The 21,029-nt window shown below is 50.5% G+C and overlaps 1 protein-coding gene across 1 annotated transcript in view; it reads left to right on the forward strand.

The window, feature by feature from the left end:
* Nucleotides 1-20,965, forward strand: part of LOC104545972 (leucine-rich repeat-containing G-protein coupled receptor 6-like) — a gene marked incomplete at both ends in the record, with an annotated part of 91,701 nt that extends 70,736 nt beyond the window's left edge. Inside the window, 11 exons of the mRNA XM_010191243.1 lie at nucleotides 162-230; nucleotides 1,722-1,793; nucleotides 2,958-3,029; nucleotides 4,135-4,203; nucleotides 5,115-5,186; nucleotides 8,155-8,220; nucleotides 10,640-10,711; nucleotides 12,708-12,779; nucleotides 13,469-13,594; nucleotides 15,404-15,564; nucleotides 20,885-20,965. Of these exons, the coding sequence (XP_010189545.1) occupies nucleotides 162-230; nucleotides 1,722-1,793; nucleotides 2,958-3,029; nucleotides 4,135-4,203; nucleotides 5,115-5,186; nucleotides 8,155-8,220; nucleotides 10,640-10,711; nucleotides 12,708-12,779; nucleotides 13,469-13,594; nucleotides 15,404-15,564; nucleotides 20,885-20,965 (932 nt within the window). The remainder of the gene's footprint in view (nucleotides 1-161; nucleotides 231-1,721; nucleotides 1,794-2,957; nucleotides 3,030-4,134; nucleotides 4,204-5,114; nucleotides 5,187-8,154; nucleotides 8,221-10,639; nucleotides 10,712-12,707; nucleotides 12,780-13,468; nucleotides 13,595-15,403; nucleotides 15,565-20,884) is intronic.
* Nucleotides 20,966-21,029: the final 64 nt, after the last annotated feature.

Here is a 21,029-nt window from a genome sequence, read left to right on the forward strand (position 1 = left end):
TTCCTGCTGCAGGAATGTGTGAGATTTTGTTTCCAGGCATGGTAGGAAAAACCTGTCTGCCACCCTTAACAACCGACTTTCCATGCCTTCAGAGCACAGATACACTCAGTTGAGTTCCTACAGCATTGTTAATGAGTGTTTTTCCCTTCTGTGTCTTTCAGGGATCTAAACTACAATGAGCTGTTGGAATTCCCTGGGGCGATCAGGACGCTGGGCCGACTGCAGGAGCTGTGAGATTTTCTATTTATTCCTTTTCAAAAGCATTCCCTGACAGAGAGTGACCAATAAAGCGTCGCGTGTGCTCTGACTTGGGCTCTGACTTGGGGAGACCACTCAGTCCAAGCCTTTCTTTTATCTTTCCCAGCCCTCTCCGCCGTGCACATAAAAGCAGTTTATCCCCTCAGTTTTCATCAGCTCTAACTCCCTCACCATTTCCCTTGCACCACGGCCGCTGGAGGGGAGCGGGAGATCCTCATCAGGCTTGGAACCGGCTCTTCCTGCAGCTCTTCCTTCTCCTGTGGCATCTGATGGACTCAAAATCCCTCTGATCTCCAGGTGTTTCTAAAGCCCATTCCCCAGCTTGGAGCACAGCCATGGAGTTATCTGTGTTATTGCGAGGCCATGGCTTCTCCAGGTCCTGTGCCACCTCCTCTGACGTGCTGAAACCATGTTATCTCCCTTAGGACAAATTCATAATAGGGAATTACAAAAGTTTATGACTATTTTAGTGGCTAGCTCTCTCTCCTCTAACCAGTCAGCCTGGGAGACACTAAAAATAAGAATCCATCCCACTGAACACCCACGAAGGCAGAAGCCCCAAGATGGGGTTGAGTTGAGGTGGATCCACAGTTCCTGTGGACCCTAAGGCTGTGTCTCACTGGTGACAGGCTGCAGTGGGAGAAAAGCAGCTGCTTCAGTGCTTCTCAGAGTCTTGGAGAGAAAATCTGGCACTACTCTTTTCTTTTACCAGAAGAAGTTCTTGTCAAGAGGATTTCTCAGATCAGATCAGATGTCATCATCACTGGCATTCTTACTCAAAATAAGATCCTCAATCCACTTTGAGATGGCTTCTGAAATGCCAGTCACTAAATAAGAGCCAAATTTATCCAACTAATCACTCACTTGGACTCCTCTGGGCCTAAACAACTTAGGCATCAACCAGAGCCTGGTCCTGGACACAGGATCCCATGACTGCCTGCAACGTTCAGGAGATCAGGCTGTGGTCACAGAGCTCTCTTCTGCTGCAAAAATTTGCCGAGACCAATTTTCTCAAGCTTAAGTAAATATATCACAGCTAGATCTACTTTAAAGTCACTCAGACCAATAGTTTGTGATGGGTCGCACTCTGGTTAACAGCTGTGGAGCTGGAAAGAAGAGACTACCATAAAAGTTGTAATTCCTGGCGGGTATAAAGTATGTCTGTTTTGTTTGCTCCCGTTTTCTGACCTGTCAAGTTTAAACCTTGAGTCTTGGAGGGGTCAGTGGAGTGGCATTTGAAGCACCAAGCTGTACACAGAATAACCACAGCAGAATGAAGGTTTTGTCCTGCCAAAGGACAGACCTTGTTCACTGCTGGGATGATGCTACAGCTGGAGCAGAGCCTACACCTCCTATTTTATATGCATTTTGAGTCTTCTCTGCCTTTTAAAAGTGTTGAGGAAAAAAGGTGTGTCCAAGCCTTTCTCATCCATTAATACCAATATATTTGTTTCTTCCAACAGCGGTTTTCACAACAACAACATCAAAGCTATTCCAGAGAATGCATTTGTTGGGAATCCCCTTCTCCAAACAATGTAAGAAAATTAAACACTGTTTCCTAAATCCTTACTTCCCTTGGAAAGGGGCATTTCTTGATGTCTTTGGCTGGGATTTCTGACAGTTGCCAGCATGACCACAATTTGACATGTGTATATGTGGGCCAGTGCAAGCTGAAATCAGTCCCTTCTCAGCTATGCTGCGGGGGTTTTGCCATGGGTTCTCCTTTCCCTGCAGCTGAACTTTGCTGCAATCCCGGCTGATAGCAATGAAGCAACAACATACGGGTGGTCTGCAGGGAAATCTTGCCATGCGTAACAGGATTTCCTCAGCCCTGGTTGACATCTGCCTGTGTTTATTCCATGTGTTTAGAAAAGCTGCTAACCAGCTACAGCAGGAGCCATGTGTGTCAGGCAGGTGGGACACCATACTGCACCAGATCCATGGGCACAAAGTTCTGCAGAGAAATACACCCCATTGCCAGCACATTGTCCCTCTGAGCCAGGCACAGGCACAGATTTTGGACAGTTCTTCCCTGAACTACACTGATACTGAAAATCATGGCAAGTGACAAAAGCCCTGCTTGGGCAGTCTGGGACTTAAGAAATACCAACACCTGGAAAGCCATGGTGATACTGGGTGAAAACAGTCGCTGCCCAGTCAAAACAAACCAGACTGGTGCCCATCTTCCTTGAAGTGACATGAGGGTGGGACACATCCATGGCTCCATTGGATCTTCCCATCTAAAGTCCTTCGCTGTTGGTGGGGAGGGACTCCTTCTTGTAGGAGGGGACTCAACTCCCCCTAAAGCCAGCTGGATCCTGGAAGAGCTCACTTCTCTCTGTGACAGGTAGGAAAGATGCTGGTGGTGTGGATATGTAAGATCAGAGTAGGTGTCCTCCCTCCAGCAGGGTTACAGCGCTATGGCAGGGTTAAAGAAGGGCTTTGCATCTTTCTAGCCTATCTGGCTCAGCAAGACCCTAAAGGGCCCTTCCAGAGCAGCAGGAGACCTCAGTTGTACCAATCTTCAGTCAAACCAGGCTAGTTGGAGTGTCTGGGGTTAACTGGAAACAAGGTTTCCTCACAGAATAGCCAGCACCTCCTACATAGCTTACTACTAGTTGCTCCAAGGCTCTTGACCTATCATAGCATCTTCTCTTCACAAGCAGCAGAATCTGACCAGTTACTCATTTCCTTTGCAGCCATTTTTATGACAATCCCATCCAGTTTGTTGGACAGTCTGCTTTCCAGTACTTGCCAAAGCTCCACACTCTGTAAGTTCACCAACCACATCCTCAGAGAGGTAACACATCCAAGCTCCAAACCCTGGGAGTGGGATGCCTTAGTGACCTTCTCCCTTCCTCCTTTCTCAAGCCCTTATGCCAATAGAGGACAACGATGCCACTTTTCTGGCCGGCCCAAAGGCAGTGAGCTAAGGAGCAGACACTGCAGAAGTTTTCTGCTGAGAAATAATAATTTTGAGAATGGCATTTTGAAGGGAGCCATCAGTTCCTGCTGCTCATGCAGCTGACAGGCACTGGAGCCTTTTAGGGTCTCCAGAGCTGCATCAGCACCAGCAAAGACCACACTCACAAGTGCCACAACTTCTGCTTCATGTGGCTCAAGCAAGCCTTGCACTGCTGTGTACGTGCCCCAAAATAAGACCACTGAAGGCATCTGCCTTCCTCCACAATATGGAGAAGCAGAGGAGCACATCCCATAACGCCAACAAATAATCTTACTGGGCAGCCCATGGTGGCAGTGCTTCCTTCACATCTATGGCACTAACCCTGCTCCAGGGTCACCACCAGGTTGTGGGCACCACCTGGACCAGAGCAGCTGCTCTACATTGGCTCTTCAGCTGACCCACTGTGGCACAGCGTGAAATACTGAGGCAGAGAAAACCTCAGCATCTCTATACATAAGCCTCATCCAGCCTCTCACTGCAGGAACATGCACTCAGGCAAATAAAATAAACCCTTCAAATACTCGTGCATTCTTTAATTTCAAATGCATAGACTCTGGGAGGCTTGGGTGGGATGCCCTGCTTACATTCCCCATGATAAATGTTTGAGGTTTTTTATTTAATTTGGGTAGATACCATGCCAAGAATGTCAGTGGCTGGGGGAAGATCTAAGCTTGCCAAGCCTCCATGCATAGAAATGCCCAACTCCAACCCAACACATCTGCACTGCATGAGGCTCCACCACCCAGCCAGCAGTGGCACGCTGATGAGAGGGGAACCTTTGGATCTTGGCCTCTGGGGACCACATCTTAGTGTGGGAAAGCAGATTTGTCACCATGGCTGATGGGTCTGGAACCTTGGGCTTCTGCTTGTAGGTCTTCTGTCCACCTCACTTCACCCTCATCTCTCTGCAGGTCGCTCAATGGTGCAACGGACATCAGAGAATTCCCAGACCTTAAAGGCACCACCAGCCTAGAAGTTTTGTGAGTGGCAGCTCTCCCTTTTACCCTGCTATTTCTGCTCTTCCTCCTCCAAGGCAGTCCAGGCTGTTTCAGCAAGGACATTTCACAGTGCTATGCAGTTGGTTGTCTTCAGCTCTGCCTCTCCTGGTCACTCACCTCTCTGCTTCATTTCACCCCCGTGGCTCCTGAAAGCAGCTTTCCTCTCTGTGAGTTGCTCTCTCAGTGCTGTTGAGTGTGCTCCAATCTTTTTTTATTTTTGTTTTCCTTCCTTCCCTCCACATCTGTGAAGGAATGAGACTTTGGGTGCAGTGCTTCAGCATGGTCTGCTGAGACCCGGTGTCCCCTCCAGGGACCTAGCAGCATGGTGCAAGAAACATCTGCTGTGTTCCCCACAGACCTGCCCCCAGGCTGGGGGTCCTGATCTGTCCCATCCTCGAACCATCAGACTCCAGAGAGCAGGAGCACAGAGGACACACTGCCCCTGGTCACTCACAGTTCTCCTCCCTAGGGCACTGTCCCACACGCTGAGCCCAAACTGGGAGCAGAACTGAGCACCCCTGCCTAGGAGTGTGCCCTGGCTGTGCCCTGCCTCAGGGACCCAGGGACATACCACCCGTGTCCCATATATGCATTGCTGGTGCAGTCACGGCTCTGGGTGGATCACCAGTCTGGGCCATGGGGAACTTGCCTGACCACAGAGGGCACTGCCACCAGCCTCGACGTGACAAGGACAGCAGGGAATCCAGCACTCAGCAACAGCCCAGAATTTCTTGTAGCACATTCACCTTTACCAGCTCCAGCAGCAGCACCTGTTTCCAAGTCAGTTTTCGTCTCTCTCCAGATATTGCAGCTGGGACTATAACTGGACTTGCGGGTCAGAGCCCCTGTGCTGGCTCTCAGTAACAGCATTTCTTCTCTCTCTGCTCCTCTAGGACCCTGACCCGGGCAGGCATCCTCTTCCTTCCCAGAGGGATGTGCCAGCAGCTGCCCAGCCTCCGAGTCCTGTGAGTAACACACATTTCTCTGTCCTGCCAGGCCTTTAGAAAAGTGTCGTCAGAAACCAGGCTTTCTTCTTGTCTAGTTCAGGGAGGGGATCAGCTATGTGGACCATCCAGTGGTTCTTGTTCCTGTTATCTTTTCCATGGAGAAAACACCGCCATCTAAGGCCCTGCTTTCACCTCTGCCTGATCTTGAACTTGCTTGCTTCATGATGCTCTGGACACAGGGCTGTAAGCTGTAAGGCACATTCACATTCACCTCCTCCTTGCTCTGCACCAGTGGGAACTGCCTGTCCCATGCAAGGAGAGTGGAAAGGGCAGTGGGTAAGAATGGCAGCAGCATTTCAGAGGTCCTGGCTATACACAGCACAAAAGCCAGGAGTAAATCACATTTCACACAGCATTCTGCCCCAGCATCGGTTTACTGCAGTTGGAGCTCCAGCAGGTGCCATCATCTGAAGGAAGGATCCTGTCCACTCCTCAGGACACGGTGAACTGGAGGGGACCTCCCCAGGCACAGCCATGGCCCCTCCGATGCAGCAGCGGTGGCTCAGGGCTTTGCTCAGCCTCTGCGTTGCTTTGGCTCTGCCTGCTTTTCAAGGCACTGAGTGATGCCGAGTGCTTTCCTCTTTAAGTTGGTACATGATAACATCAGCATCTCAGAAAGACTCCTGCATCCTCTCAGGGATCACACCCCTCGTTCCTGGGGTCCCCAATCTTGTCTGCAGTCAGAGACATCCTCAGGAAATGAGTCATGAGTCATTTATACAAGTTTGCAGCCTCAGGGCAAGCAGGAGGCTGGCCTCTCATCAGTCTTTATACAAGCAAGCTGAACATGAAAACAAGTTTGTTCCAGGAAAGCAACAGGAGTGAATTCTTGATCACAGAAATTGGAAAGAAGAGAAAAACATAAAAATACAAGAACACAATTTGTAACTTAGCAGATCACAGCGTTTTGGCTCCAGCTGTCCCTGTAGGGAAGATCTCTCATCTCTAGACATCTGGACCAATTCAGTGGACATCTTGCCACCAAAGTGCAGCCTTTGGAATGGCTCAGGCTATGGGGTCCTAAGCACTTTGTTTATATTTGCAAGTTATCAGACTGTAAACCTTCTCAGCAGAGCCCATTCCTCACGCCTGCCCCTCCTTGTAGGAGAGTTTCATTGGGACACCCCGCTTTGTTCCTTGTTCCTCTTTCCCAGTTAATTTTACTGACATTAATTGCATTGCTTTCAGAGATTGGAGAGAGGGTCTGTGGATGTTTGTGCATGTTTACATCCTCCTTACTTTGAAAAGCGTCAGCCTCCTGTCCCCGCAGAGCACGTGGTTGTTCTTGCTGCTTTGTCCCACCTTTGGCAGCCCCTTGGCAGTTCATCGGGTTGACGTTACGACCGCGACACATCTGCACACAGACGATACAGTTAATGCCACATTTCTGGCCTCTCACTGCTCACATCACACTGTGGATTCTCTGCAGGGATCCTGAACAGGGGCTGTAAGAGCCACCACGGGGCATGAGGCCGAGCTGCAACATTGGTCTGAGCACGGGCACTGAGCCCAGCACCCCTGGACAGGGCAGCTCAGCAACAACCCAACCCCATCCTGCTGCTTTGGTCCAGAGCTCCTGTGGCTCTGGGCACAGATCTGTTGTTCCAAGCAGAAGCAGCTGAAGCTCCCCTGAGCAGTGGTAATGTCCCATGGTCAAGTACCTTCATCCTGATGTGTCCAGAGCACAGCTCCGGTCTGAGGCTGCTCTACTGGTACATACTGGGCTGCATCTGGTACTCTCGCTCTGGAGGAACCTGAAATAACACCTGGGGCTACGTTCTTTCTCCATCACTGGTCAAGTCACCACCTCATCAATCCCAGTGCATTGGGCCAGGGACCAGCGAGAAGGGACTGATGCTGCAGCTCTTTCTCTGTACTGGGTGACAGTCTCAAGAGTCAAGAGTAGAACTTGTTATTTCCACCCTCCTCCTCTCCACCATAGAAAACTGGTGGAGAGGAGGTTGGCAAAAAAATAACGAATTGAAATGTTTTAGCAGCAACTTATTGGCAGAAAGATGGAAACTGAGTTTGGTAAGTCGGCTGAGAGGCCACATACAAAAGTTTGCCCTGGGGCAAATTTCCCTTGAACAGCCACAAATCCAGCCTCTGCTGGTGGGGGGAAAAGTTGGTTTTAAGTGTTACTCCTTACCCAGCCCATTTCAGTTTTAATAAACTCACATTAAGCTGTGCCAGGATAAGTTTTTCTCTGATCACCAGTTCACTCTACCCTGGACACTGGCAGCGCTGGGCTCTGAAGCAGGAGGAACAGGAGTTTGCTGGGAATTGCTTTCAGTTGGCAGCACTTGAAAGAATGGGCACCAGAGACTTTCGCAGTCTGCGATGTCCTGTACCAATGTCCTGCACCAAATCCCTGTCTGTGCCACATCCTTACCCTGGGGAAGAGCCAGGAAAGGCTGAGTGGAGGCAGACGATGGGCAGCAGGGTTTGCTGTACCAGGCAAGGCTCTGCTGCCAAAACCTCCCCAGACTCTGCAAGTTCTTCTGCAGCTTTGTGAGCTCCCCCAGCCACGACAGCGGGGTGTGAGCTCTACACAAACACCTTTGCCCACAGGAAAGAAAGGCTGTGCACGGCAGAAGCTGTCGTGGATGTGTTTCACAGCTGAATGGGGCTGAGGAAGAAAAGCCCATCCTGGCTGTAGAGCAGCCCCATCCCTGCACTGGAGGGAGCTGGGCTGGATGAGTAGTTACACCACTGAGCAACCCCGGCCTTTCACAGAGATGCTCAGAGCAAGCATCTGGTGTGTGCAGAGTAGAGGTGCCCCCTGCCAGGGGTCACTGTGTTCTGCAACCATGCAAATGGACATCAGGTCATCTCCCTCTCCCAAAATAACTGGTCTATCGAGGGAGGGGTCAGGGGCAATCACTGTCAATCTCCTAATGTTTCTGTGCTGGTCCTTCCCCTGCAGAGAGCTGTCGCACAACCACATCGAAGATCTGCCCAGTTTCCACCAGTGCCAGCAGCTGGAGGAGCTGTGAGTAAAGAGACACCTTCTCTTGCACCGTGCTCGGGGGAAAGGGTCCAGTCTGGGGAGGGGGGCAGCTCCCAAACACAAAACTCAGCCTACACCAAGCACCAGGAAAGCTGAGCTTTGTAACTCACTATTTGGGCTGCAAATGGACCAGGACTTCACACTTGTGCATAGGAGCTTAATCCAGTCGGGTGTCTCCAGAGGCCCCACAGCAAACAGAAGCGGGATGTGGCAGCACTGAATCTTACTTCACTAACTCAAGTCCCAGTGTGAGCTAATAAAGAATGAGGTTTATCTATACCATAAATGTCTTCTGCTTCAAGGAGGGGCCCCATGCCATGGGCTCAATGCATCCACACTGCTCAGGGCTACCCCATCCATAGAGCAAACTGATGCTTTCCTTGTGTAGCACTGGAATTGAGCAGCCCTGGAGGCATCTCTGTTGCTCTGAGACAGTTATTCACATCCAGTTCAAAGTGTCTGGAGATCTGGCCCTATGCTTCAAATCTAACAGACTTTCTTGCCCTTTTTGAGGAAAAAAAAAACATTAAAAACAATAGACTCCATGATTTTTCATAGAATTCTGCAGCCTGGAAGAGTAGATGTGTGGGAGCAGCATCCCCACAGAAATACACGGGAGAAGCTGTCCCTGCTCTCTGCGGAACCACAGCCTGGCCAGACCAGTTCATCCAGCCTTAACAAACTGGACATTAGGACAGTGAAATCTCATGAAAATGAGAGTTACATAGCCCTTGCTGCCTCTTTGGGAGCTCTGAGGACTGAGTTAGAACTGGGTGTACTTTTAAGTACTGGGTGTACTAAAGTACCTGCAGGAAAATGTTTGGAAAAAAATGAAAAGCCATTAAAAAGGACAAACTTTCAGAACTCCAAAGCCGTAATTTCACACATTGTGCCTAAATTTCTTCTTACGGTATTTTATAATGCACCAAATTCAGACTTATAATTAATATAAAAACATGGTAAATCCCTCTTTAAGACTAGCTAAGTCAGACAGACTGTGTCTTAAATTAACATTTTCTTACAGAATTAGTGTCTGGTCCCTTAAGCCCAAAGTTATCACCCTGTAAGCTCCGATAAAAAACTGGGAAATAGCTGGGAACAAGTCTGGTGGTGCATGGTGGTACATCCTGGCATGCAGACGACTTGTGCGTGCCAGTCGCTCTGCTGTACCTGCCAAAGTGCAGGTTTTTACCTGCAGCACGCAGGAGGTCTCTCGCAGCTAAACAACCCCAAATTCCTTTTCCCTAGCTTGCTCTAGTGCCCCTTCTTCCCAAACTCCACCTCTCCCACTCAGTGAGACCCCCAGATTTGTGCAGTTTCCCATGGTCCTCACTTGAATCTGACCTAGATGTGCAAGGGATGCCTTCGTGGCTACCCAGGACACTGAGAAACCGTGAGTAGAGCGGATATGAGAGCCTCAAGCTCTGCCTCTGAAACATGAACATGCAGCTAAAGACCAGCTGAGACGTTACAGCCTTCACGCGCAGGTCCTTGTGTGAGATGAGTCAAGATCATTTAGAACAGAATCACCAAATCACAGCATGGTTTCGGCTGGAAAAGACCTTTAAGATCATTGAGTCCAACCACTGATCCAGCCCTAAGTCCACCACTGGACCATGTCCCCAAGCATGACATCTCCTCATCTTTTCAACATCTCCAGGGATGGGGACTCCACCACTGCACTGGGCAGCCCCTTCCAGTGCTGGACAACCCTTTCAGTGAAGAAATTCACGCTCATGGCCAACCAAAACCTCCCCTGGTGTAACCTGAGGCCATTTCCCCTTGTCCTATCACAGCTACCAGGGAGAAGAGACCGACCCCCCCTCGCTACCCCCTCCTTTCAGGAGCTGCAGAGGGGATAAGGTCTCCCCTCACCTCCTCTTCTCCACTTGAACCCCCCAGCTCCCTCAGCCGCTCCCCATCATTCGGGTGCTCCAGACCCCTCCCCAGCTCCATTGCCCTTCTCTGGCCACGCTCCAGCCCCTCAATGTCCTTCTGGGAGTGAGGGGCCCAAAACTGAACCCAGGATTCGAGGGGCGGCCTCAGCAGTGCCCAGCACAGGGGAAGGACCCTGCCCTGCTCCTGCTGCCCACACCAGTGCTGCTGCAGGGCAGGAGGGCCGTGGCCTTCTTGGCCACCTGGGCATTGCTGGCTCATGTTCAGCTGATTTCTGGGTCTAAAGGTAGATTGGCCACCCAGTGGGCCAACAAATGCCCAGGGGAGTTGTAGATAGAGCAGTAGGCAGTTACTGTCTCCCCTTGCAGAAGGTCACACACAGGGAGACCATTTCTGCAGGCCTGGGAATTCATGAAGGGCATTTTGCAGGAATTTTTAAAAAATATTCGCCATTGTTCCACAGTACGGAAAAGCTATTTTCTCAAACTGTTTCCTGTTTTTTCAGTGGTCTCCAGCACAACAGGATCCATGAGATCAGAGCAGACACCTTTGTGCAGCTGATGGCCCTGCGCTCCATGTAAGTACGGCCTGGCAGGTGGAATGGCTGGGCTTTGCATGGAGGGTAGGGGAGCCGTGAGCACCCAGTCAGGCTGAGGAGGGGTTCCCAGCTGTGCTGTCTGCTCCCTCTTACAATTCTCCTTACAAAAGAACAGGGCACAAACCTTCCCTCAACTTCCCTCCTGCACCCAGACAGCCCCTGTGGATAAACTGATGACCTGCCAGGCCCGCACGCATCAACACCTCACACTGTGCTCCAGCCACACGCTGCAGCTCCTATGCTGCACTGTGCACATTATGGACTCCTGCTTCCTGAGTGCCTGTGCAGACATGGGCTTGTGGCAGGGATTTACCATGGTATGCATGAGCTCCAGCACCCCTTTTGAGAGAGTTGGGGTTGTTCAGCCTGGACAAGAGAAGGCTCTGGGGGGACCTTATAGCAACCTTCCAGGACCTGAAAGGTGCCTGTAAGAAATCTGGGGAAGAGCTGTTCACTGGGGCATGGAGCAATAGGATGAGGGTAATGGTTTTAAACTGGGAAAGGGCAGATTTAGGTTGGATGTGAAGAAAAAGCTCTTCCCCATGAGGTGGTCGATCACTGGCACAGGTTGCCCAGAGGTGGTGCAGGCCCCATCCCTGGAGATGTTCAAGGCCAGGCTTGCTGGGGCTGTGAGCAACCTGATGTGGTTCAAGATGTCCCTGCTCCCTGCAGGGTTGGGCTGGAGGAGCTTTAAAGGTTCCTTCCAACCCAACACATTCTGTGATTCCCTGTACACGCTTGTCCTGGGCCCTGCACACCTGAACATCTGTGCAGACCATCCCATTTGATTTGGGACTGTCTCCAACTCAAAAGTGTATGTTCGACATATTAAGTGCACACAGGCATGCACATATCACAGTGATCTCGCAGTAGACAGCCCACTTCTAAGTGCTTGGCACCTCTGAGAAATCAGAAAGGCTCTGCAGGGCATGATTCTCCCTGTGACATGTGGGAAGAGCCTTCCAATTGCTGATGGTCTTTATTTACTGTTCTGTTTGATCCTGCTCTGGCAGGGGTTGGACTGGATGATCTTTCGAGGTCCCTTCCAACTCCTAAGATTCTGTGATTCTGTGATTCTGTTAGGAAGTGAACTGAAGTGCATAAAAGCTTTTTCCCATGGTGCAGCAATTTGAGTGTCATGTAATAGGCCAGCATTCCTAGCGAACCCATGAGTTCCCATCTATAACATGCTCATAACTTCACAGGAACACTCACGTATTACGTGTAACACTACAGGCAAGCATGCTGCTGTCACACTATAGTCACACAAACGTACCTCTGAGCATGCAAGCTCTAGCATTTGTCTTTGGGTATGTTCTGGGTCGCCGTCAGAAGGATTCATTTCACCCAACTTCATCCTTCTGCAGTGTGACACACAGCTCCCTCCAGAGCTGCAGAGATGAAGGTACACGTAGGAGATTGCTCGTGTAGTCAGCCTTAGAAGAAACCCTTCCTGGTATGCTGGCTCCTCTCTGCTGATGGCAGAGGGAATGGACCCCTCAGGCTCAGATGGCAGCAGAGGTGACTGAAGAGCCCCAGTGAACCCAAGCTGGCTGTGCATGACAGGGGACACGCTAAGGTGGCCTTGGTTCGCCTTCCACATAGACCCTGCCCTTGCCTGGGCACCCAGCACTGCAACCACATCAGGGATGCTCTGGCACTGAAGTATAACCTGTCTACTGCTCTGAGTTAGCACAAAACCGCCAAATTTACAGAAATGAACCTAAAAATGAATCTTTCCCGTTGGTCTCAGTGGAGGAGCTCCTGCATAGTGTTGTGCTCTCTGTTAGAAATCACCCATATAGAGACTCAAACATATTTTCCCCCAGGGAGCTGCAATGAGACAGAACTTGCTGCTGCCCAAGGGGTTACAGATCCCACATTTTTTCATGCTGAACCCTTTACCAGAGCTGACCACCAGCAGCTCCATTGCCCTGCTCTGCACCCCTCTTACTGGCATGTCTTTGCCTTGCAGTGACCTGAGCTGGAACCACATTCGGTTTATTCACCCTGAAGCCTTTGTGACCCTGCACTCACTCACCAAGCTGTAAGTTGCCATGATATTTCCTTCACAGTGGGCGATGGACTGCGGGTATCTGAGGATCTCACCTGACTCCCTGGGTTACCAGGACACCTGCCATTGAGATATCAGAAGGCTGAGTCTGAAGTGCATGTCTCAGCACTGACGTGGACAGATCTAATCCCAGGGTTTCCTATCAAGATTAAAGGGATGATGAAAGTGCAGAAGGGGGCCATCTTCAAGATGCTCTCACCCTGAACACTTAGACGTCCCCTTTCTGATGCTCTCATGCCTGCCTTAGCAAAAGATCAGCATGATAGACTATTTCAGCAAGTGTCACTGCTGACCATCTTTGCTGGCCCTGAAGGGGTCACCAGTCCTCAGCCCCCTCACTAAGGCTTTGCATATTTTATGAGCTGGGAGCTGCAGTCATACCTGACCTATTATGGGGGCAGTGGTAGGGGAAGAGATGCTTGGGGCAGACGTGCACAGGGAGGTAGATACCAACCAGCCCTTTCAGCGTGGGCATTAACCCCTACCCCTCATTGACTGCAGTATCAATCCATTTATCTCCAGATCCTGGTCCCCATGGAGCACCTCATTTCAGCATCCCATTTGGGAGAGCAATGAGGCAGGCAGCACAGCTCTGCCTGGCTGAGGTACCACCAGCAGCAAGCCCCTGACCCCAGTCTCCCTCTCTGCTTTCCCTTCATCAGGGACCTGACTGATAACCAGCTGGTCACACTGCCTCTGGACGGTCTGGGGGGACTGACCCATCTGAAGCTCCAAGGCAACCCAGCTCTCTCCGAGCCCTTCACCAAGGAGAGCTTCCCCAAAATGAGGTACTGGTGGTGCTGGCTCTTTCACTTCTGGCGGTCAGCACAGTTTGTATTTGCTTATAGCAATCAGCCTCCTGCTTTTCTTGTTTATCTCACGCTTTCCTCCATCCTTTCAGGCCAATAGGTTGAGGAAGCTTCATCTGCTGCATGTTTTAAAGTCTTCCATGGGAGAGCGGTGATGTGCTCCCAGGCCCGCCACCCCCACCCCAAACACACACACAAGTGGAAAGCACAGAGCAGGCCCAGCTCAGGGCTCCTCTCAATGGAAAACATTCCCAGAAGCCAGTCCTAGCTAATGACATCCAGCTTTCCTTCAGTAAACTCTGTTTGTGTGGCCGTGTCTTGTCTGCTCTGGATTAATGAGGAGCCTGAAGGGGTCAAACTGCGCAAGAGGAGGCTGCCAAAGGCTCGGAGCACAGTGCCGTGCTGCAGGCTCTGCCTCTCCTCACTCTCCCTTAGGAGTGGTCTCCAGGGTGGCAGCTGCCCTCAGGCAGAGGGGCCCAAGGTGCAGATGGCTCAAATCCTTCTGAGCTGAAGTCATCTTTCCTTTGGGTCTCCCAGGTATTTCCCTTGGGGACAAGGATCAATGAGCCCATGGTCCCACTCAGCCACTACAGGATGGAGCATCTCAAAGTTAGACACCCACTGCTGGGGTCACGGGCCACTGCGCCAACATTGGGCTTAATAGCTCAGGTCTGATGAGAAGTGTGGAGCTCTCACTTCAGTCTGACTCAGCAGTGGTGCCTGCGGGGCTTTCTCTTCTGACTTTTTTGGCTCATCTGTTGTATGATTGGTTTTCAAACAGCAGGAGATCCCAGAAGCTCCTGGAGGGCTTTCCACACCCAAAAATGGCAGTCCCTTGTGCAGAGCGGGTCAAGTTCAGCACTTCCAGGGGCGTTCCTCCTCTAAACTGACTCTATTGACATCTGTGGAGCTGGTTTGGCTTGGTACCAGAGAGCCTGAGTCTGCAGGAGTTGTTCATTAAACCATGCCAGGCGATGGATCTATTAACATTTCCGAAATTTTAGGGTACTGCCATTAAGTAGCCTTATTACTGGGGAATATGTCAGGAGGAATCATCCGAGAACAGCTCTTAGCCATCCTGGGAGGGTCTGTACCACCTTTCAATAATAGGATTTAATTTGCAGCTTACAACAGGATGCAAACTTGTATACAGAGTTTCCATAGCCTCCCGGGGCTCAGCCAGAAATGTTTGGGAACTTAAAACAAAAGCATATTTTTAGAATATAGGGTTTCACCGTATTTACTGATCTTGTCAGAAGACCTTAATTGTCTGGAAAAGCTGAGGTTCCTTTGCCTTCATCAGCGGCCTTCCTGACTCTCAGCAAAGCAGCAAGTGTTTGCTGTCTTTGAAGAAAACACAGCTGCTGACAGATAGCCCGGTATTTCATCCAGATGATGTTCAGCTGCTGTTTAATTAACCTTGTAACACACGCTATAATTAACAACCAACAATTCTACTTTCAAGTAGAAATCAGACATATTAAAACAACTTGCTGTTGTTGAGAGACCAAAGACTTCCCTGCCTGAGCTGGCAGGGGTAGACCACGCTCATGGAGCTGGGCTTTGGAGGTGCCTTCAGCAATGAGCAAGGTGGACTTTGCACTTGCTCAAGCTTTTGAGAAGCTTCTCACCTTGAATAAAAGGAAGGCTGCCCAGCAAAAAGTGGCCTTGGGGTAAAAAGATAGACTGGCTTTTGTTGCATGTGGAAACTGAGCAAAAAGTGCAAAGCAATGGAGAGTCGGGTCAGTGAGGTGATGCACCTGAAACTTCTGCATTCCCTCTTTGCAGGGTCCTCGAGGTACCTTACGCCTACCAGTGCTGCGCCTATGGAAGCTGCAGCAGCTTCTTCAAGATGTCCAACCAGTGGGAGGCAGAAGACATGAGCCCAGAGGAGGAGGATGCCCACAAGAGGACCATGGAATTGTTTCCAGGTCATGCTGATAACCACTGTAAGTAAACCGGGTGGAATGATAATCAATCCATGGGCAGGCCCATGCCATGGGCTGATCCTGCATTTGCAGGAGTGGTTCTGCTGCCAGCCATGGAGTTATGCTGCCTGGGGGAGGCAGACTGATCCTTCTGGATCTATGGTGGCTAGTTGCTGTGAATGGGCTTCAGAGAGTGTCACTGCCTTGGAGAAAGAGCTGATTTGGCACATCCAAACCTTCACAGTCCAAGAGAAGGGTCTGGCAGTCAAAGAGCATAACAACGTTTGCTAATTTTGCTTTGCTAGCTATAGAAGGAGGCTACCCAAGCCACCTGAGCAAGGTGGCTGAGGTTGTATAGGACAGCATCTGGGCTTGGTGATTGGACTTCTGGGCAGTATGGAGCCTTTGACAGGACATCAGGCTTTGTTGCTACAACAGAGCATGGACTCTAGTACTAATCTGAATAAGAAAACGAACTCCAAGAATGGGGATGTGCAGCTGGTTGGAGGTAGACTTGTGTCTGTGCTACTGCTGTGCACACAGCCTGATCCTACAGCAAAGGTCAGGGTTTGGTGTGAGCAAAAGGGGAATATGAGCTCAGCACAGGAGCCAGCCTGTGCAGGGCAGAAGAGGCTCCACAGTTAAAGGTGGGCAGCACTTTCTGTTCAAAAGCCAATTTATTTAGTGCTCTAAAATGCACTTTTGCATAGACTGCCATGAAATCTGCTGTATGAGGCCAGCACAAAGCACATCTCCTGCACACACAGACCCATAGCACAGCAGCAGCTCCAGGTGGAAAGCTGCCGTGATCCCTTTGCAAGGGAATCTCAGAATAACGTGTGGAAAAGCAAGACCCCATTTGCTTCCTGTGTAACTGCTGGAGACTGGAAATAGCATTTCAGGATACAGCTTGGATGCTGCATTTGTTTATATGTTTATGTAAATACAGAGGCCACACACACTTCCCAGGTCTGAAACGCCCTGTAGACAAAACCCCATTGCGCTGCACGCCTGAGGGAGATAGGGAGAGGGCTGCGTCCCTGGGAGCACTCGACCCACCTGCGCCCAGGACCACCGTGCACCCAGTCATGCCCAGGGCTCTGCAGAGCCCCCTGCTGCACCCTGAGCAGGCAGGGCTGGATCTGGAGACAGACACCAGCCCAGCACGGTTGGATTCTCTGTGTTACAGCAGTGATGGGAGGCAGGATGTCCCAGACACTTTATGGCACAGCCAGCGAGCGAGTCACGAGCCCTGCATCCCTGCTCCTGCGTCTGCCCTGCCCCGGTCCTTCACAGACCAAGAATGAGCTTTAGCAATGTAAAAAGTCCAGCCAGAGGCTATGAAGTGTGATTCTGACCAGTGTGATGTGGCTTCTGGAAGCATGGCAGACTTGGTGGTTGCACTGGGCAGACAGCACAGAGGAGCCATATGTTACGGTCATTGCTGCAGGAATTTCTTCTCGCCTGGGTCAGTTTTTCCATCATTAATGCAGCCCATACTTTAACAGTCCTTGTGCATATAGTTGGTTTGTTTGCCCAGCAAATTTCAGCGTCTGTGAACAGACCTGGTTTGCTACCAGGGCACATAGTACTGCTTGCAGACCTGTTCTCACTGGGCACCAAAGCACCTGAAGTCTCAAAGGACACCCCCTGGCCCTGTCGGCAGATCAATACCAGGCTCCCAGGCCAGTCTCAGTCTCATGGGTTACATGTGTGTTTGTGAGATATTGGGACCAGAGGGGAATGCTGAGTGATTTTAAGATGTGCCAGATGAGACCATTAGCAGCTCATAAAGGCTCACATTTTCAGATGTTAGAGCACTGGGTTTGTCTGAAATACAAAAGCACAGAGATGCAAACGTGAAATGCACTGAATGTCCTTCCTCACTGTGCACGTATTCACAGACAATTTCCCTTACTATTCATGGTACCAGCATGGTCTACTCCTGACAATAAGAGTTTTGTGATAAAGCTATTTTACTTGATTAACTGTTGCTTTATTTCAGTTCCCAATGCTTCCTTTCTGATGGCCACCAGTGGCATTTAGCTGTGTTGTATGAATCTTGTAACCATCCTCATTAAAGAGGAAAAAAGCTCCCAAACATTCCTTCCATGAAAGAGACTAAGTGGTCTCATTAGAGAAAATAACTCAGGGTTGTGTCCCTGCAGTGTTCAGCCAGGCTCATCAGGGTGCTGGGATGCTGTGGCAAAGCCAGTGAGAGGGATGGGGAACGCTTCCAGACAGCCACGTCCCCTCAGCCTTGCAAGGGCCTGAGGATCCCCATACAAACCAGTCCCAGAACCTCACAGCCATTGGTGAGATGTGACTGGTCCCAGGCAGTTGTGTAGGGGAACTCAATATGTCCCCAGTGCACAGCCCTGCTCCAGGGTGTGTCCCACTCCTGCACCCCACACCCATCCCTCGGCCAAGCCCCGCGCCACAGGGGCCAACCGACTGCAGCCACAGAGTGCGTGTGGTGCCACAGACCCCAGGGCCAGATCAGCTCTTCCCCAGCTTCCCAGTGTTCTGGATGGCTGGGAACCCCTCAGACACTGCCTAAGTGTGTCCACTGACCCCTGAGTATCGGCCACCTGAGTGTGGTTAGTGCATGTCTCATCACTCTGTCACCTTGTCAGGACATATATTTAAGGTCCTATTTCCAAAATTTTTGGTTCTTGGGATGTGCTTCTCTGGATAACACTGGTAAGGTTTAGCAGATACCCCCTGCCTCAAGCCTGTCCCATGTGGCTGCACAGAAGCTTGGGAGCCATCATGGGACATCCACCCTGTGCTCCCCGGCAGCTCCCTCCTGCCGCCCTCCCAGAACAGGCTGCAGAGCAAGGGCAGGCAAAGTGCAGGTACTGTCATCACCATGGGGCACTTCCATCACAGTCCCAGCGACCCCTTGAGACCACTGCTCTGAGGATGGAAAGGGCTGTATTTACTTACAAGCATATGTTTGCAGTGATGGAACAAAGCTATAGAAAGCGAGAACACACTTGTGTAGGTTATCCTTGACAAAAGGACACTCCTTTACCCAGTCCAGCACCTCCATTAGCTTGTAATGTTGACTAATGAACTTTTGCAACCATCCAGCAGACCCTGGAGTGTCCTCAGAGGGACTTTTCCTGCCTCTGCCGTTCAAGAAGGCCACTCCTGTCCCCCAGAAAGCACCTGCCCAGTCCTGAAGAGAGGGACAGAGCAATCTGCAAAGTCTGCCATCGCTGGCTAAGGCAGGCAATGCAAATCAGGGAGAAGCAGCTAGCCCCGTGTTTTCACTCTACCTCTTCTCCAGCAATTCTCCTCTTCCTCTGACTTCAGTGCTGGTACAGTGGCAGGGAATCGTTTTCCATGTGGAGGGCACTACTAGCAAAGTGATTTTTTTCCATAAAGCGGAGGTGTCTTAGCACAATTCAAATAAACAAGGGCTACTTCAAAAAACCATGCAGTCTGCCTTGCTAGAACACAAGAGCCATTTTCTTTTCTCTACATTTCCCAGGCTAGGAGAGGGACTGATTTCCAGCAGAGAGAGGTACATTTGCTGCTTTGAACCCCGCTGTGCTGGCCAAGGATTGCTCTGCAATTCACAGTTAGCTCAGCAGTCCAGGCAAAACAAAAGATCGCTCCTTCTCTTCGTGCAGATATTCAACCTGTGCTTAAAACCTGCCTTTGTGCCTGCTGGCCCTTTGGAGAGAAAAGGGATGGAGGCAAACTGCACTTTAACATTGCCATGGTTTGGGTGACAGAGGGGCACATTAAGTCAGATCTCTGCATCGATTTGAGTACTGACTGCACAACACAGCCTCCGCACTGTGGATGGAAAAGACACTGGAGATTTATAAGACTATAAAATACAAGGAGGAAATATTTTTCCATCCCACTGTGTTTTCTTGCCAGACTCCAAAGCAGTAGTAATATTTCAGCTCTTATACAGACAGATTTTTTAAATGGCATTTTTTTCCAAAGCTCACTGAAGCCGAGAAAGCCGCGATGCTTCTCAGGAGGCACTAAAGATAGTGCGTTATTTGTCATCATGCTTTAAACAAATAATCACTGCTGTAGTTACAAACAGAGGCAGGGGGCAGACCTCATGAGAGGCACCATTTCTAAATGGATTTGGCAACCAGACCTCACTTAGGTTAGCCACATCTTCAGCACTGCACAAATTCGTGCTGAGCTGCACCCCTGGGTGCACCCCTGGGTGCCCATCCCTGTCACCCCCAGCAGAGCTCATCGCACAGCCACAGATGCAGCACCCTGGCACCCTGCAGCGGCACAAAGCATGTCCTTGTCCACAGAAAAGCCCCGGAGATCTCCACGGGGGGCAGGAGGCTGTGCTGCTGCCATGGGTGGGGATGGCGCAGAGGGACAGCTGCTGTCCTCGCTGTGTCCCAGCGCTGTGAATCAAAGGTAGTTTGAGAAGAGAAACAGGGAACAAAGCAGAAAAGCAGCCTTGGACTGGATTGAGAGGATGCCATTCTCCTTAGTGATAACCCACATCTACAGGACACCAAAAACACAACTGAGGCCTCAGACCCTTTCTTCTCCACCCAGGGACTCTTTGCCTGGCCCCCAGGGAGCCCCAGCCCAGCTCAAGGTGCAGTTGCCAGCGATGGAGATGCTGGCCCCGCTGGGCTCTGGGGACAGGGCAGTCTGGAGCCACAAACTCCACAGATCCAAAGTCTGCAGGCGTGGGCAATCCATCTGCCTTTAAACAAAGCCAGAACTGGGAACTCCAGGGTTAAGAACAGGGCACCACAGTCCCAAGAAATCATAGGATGTAAAATAAAGCATGTTGGGTTCTCTTGTCTTTTTGCTTCTGAACCATCTGGTGGTGGTGGTGGTTGCTGATGAAGAATTTGTGCTCCAAGTAGAGCCTAATGGCTCTCTTTGAACAGAGCTCCAAAGTCCTTATTGATGAACTAGCATTGGACAAGGCCTGCCCAGAAAGCTTCCATTGAGAAGATGCATTTGAAGGCTTTGTTTTCCGTAACCACATAGGCTAAAGTATTCTTTATTTTTAATAAAGCATGCTGGGAGGAGGAATCTGCAGTCACACAACTCTGGGATCTGGGGCTCTTATACTTCAAATGTTGGGAGTAACCTAAAAACAGAGGGGTTGGCCACATTGCAACCCACCAACATTCACAAGACCTTCTTCCTCTACAGCAGTGACTGCAGGGCACAAACTGGACACCAGCAGCTACTTTGAACTTGGCCTTGGGAACTGGCTGGGAAGGTCTGTGCTGAGGACAGGCAGTGGGAAAAGCTGCTGTCCCAGATAACCCTGACAGCCCTGCTCATTCTTCTCTGAGCATAATTTCTTGTTGTTTCTCCCCAGATGACCCAGATGCAGATGACCTCCAGTCGGACCTTGAGGAATCAAAGCTGCACCCCACTATTCAGTGCACGCCAAGCCCCGGTGAGCAGACAAGGAAATTCTTTGAACTCAGCAGGGATCACAGAATATGAGGAGTTGGAAGGGA

This window comes from Mesitornis unicolor, unplaced genomic scaffold (assembly GCF_000695765.1).
Source record: "Mesitornis unicolor isolate BGI_N332 unplaced genomic scaffold, ASM69576v1 scaffold2769, whole genome shotgun sequence".
Classification (NCBI taxonomy): domain Eukaryota; kingdom Metazoa; phylum Chordata; class Aves; order Mesitornithiformes; family Mesitornithidae; genus Mesitornis; species Mesitornis unicolor.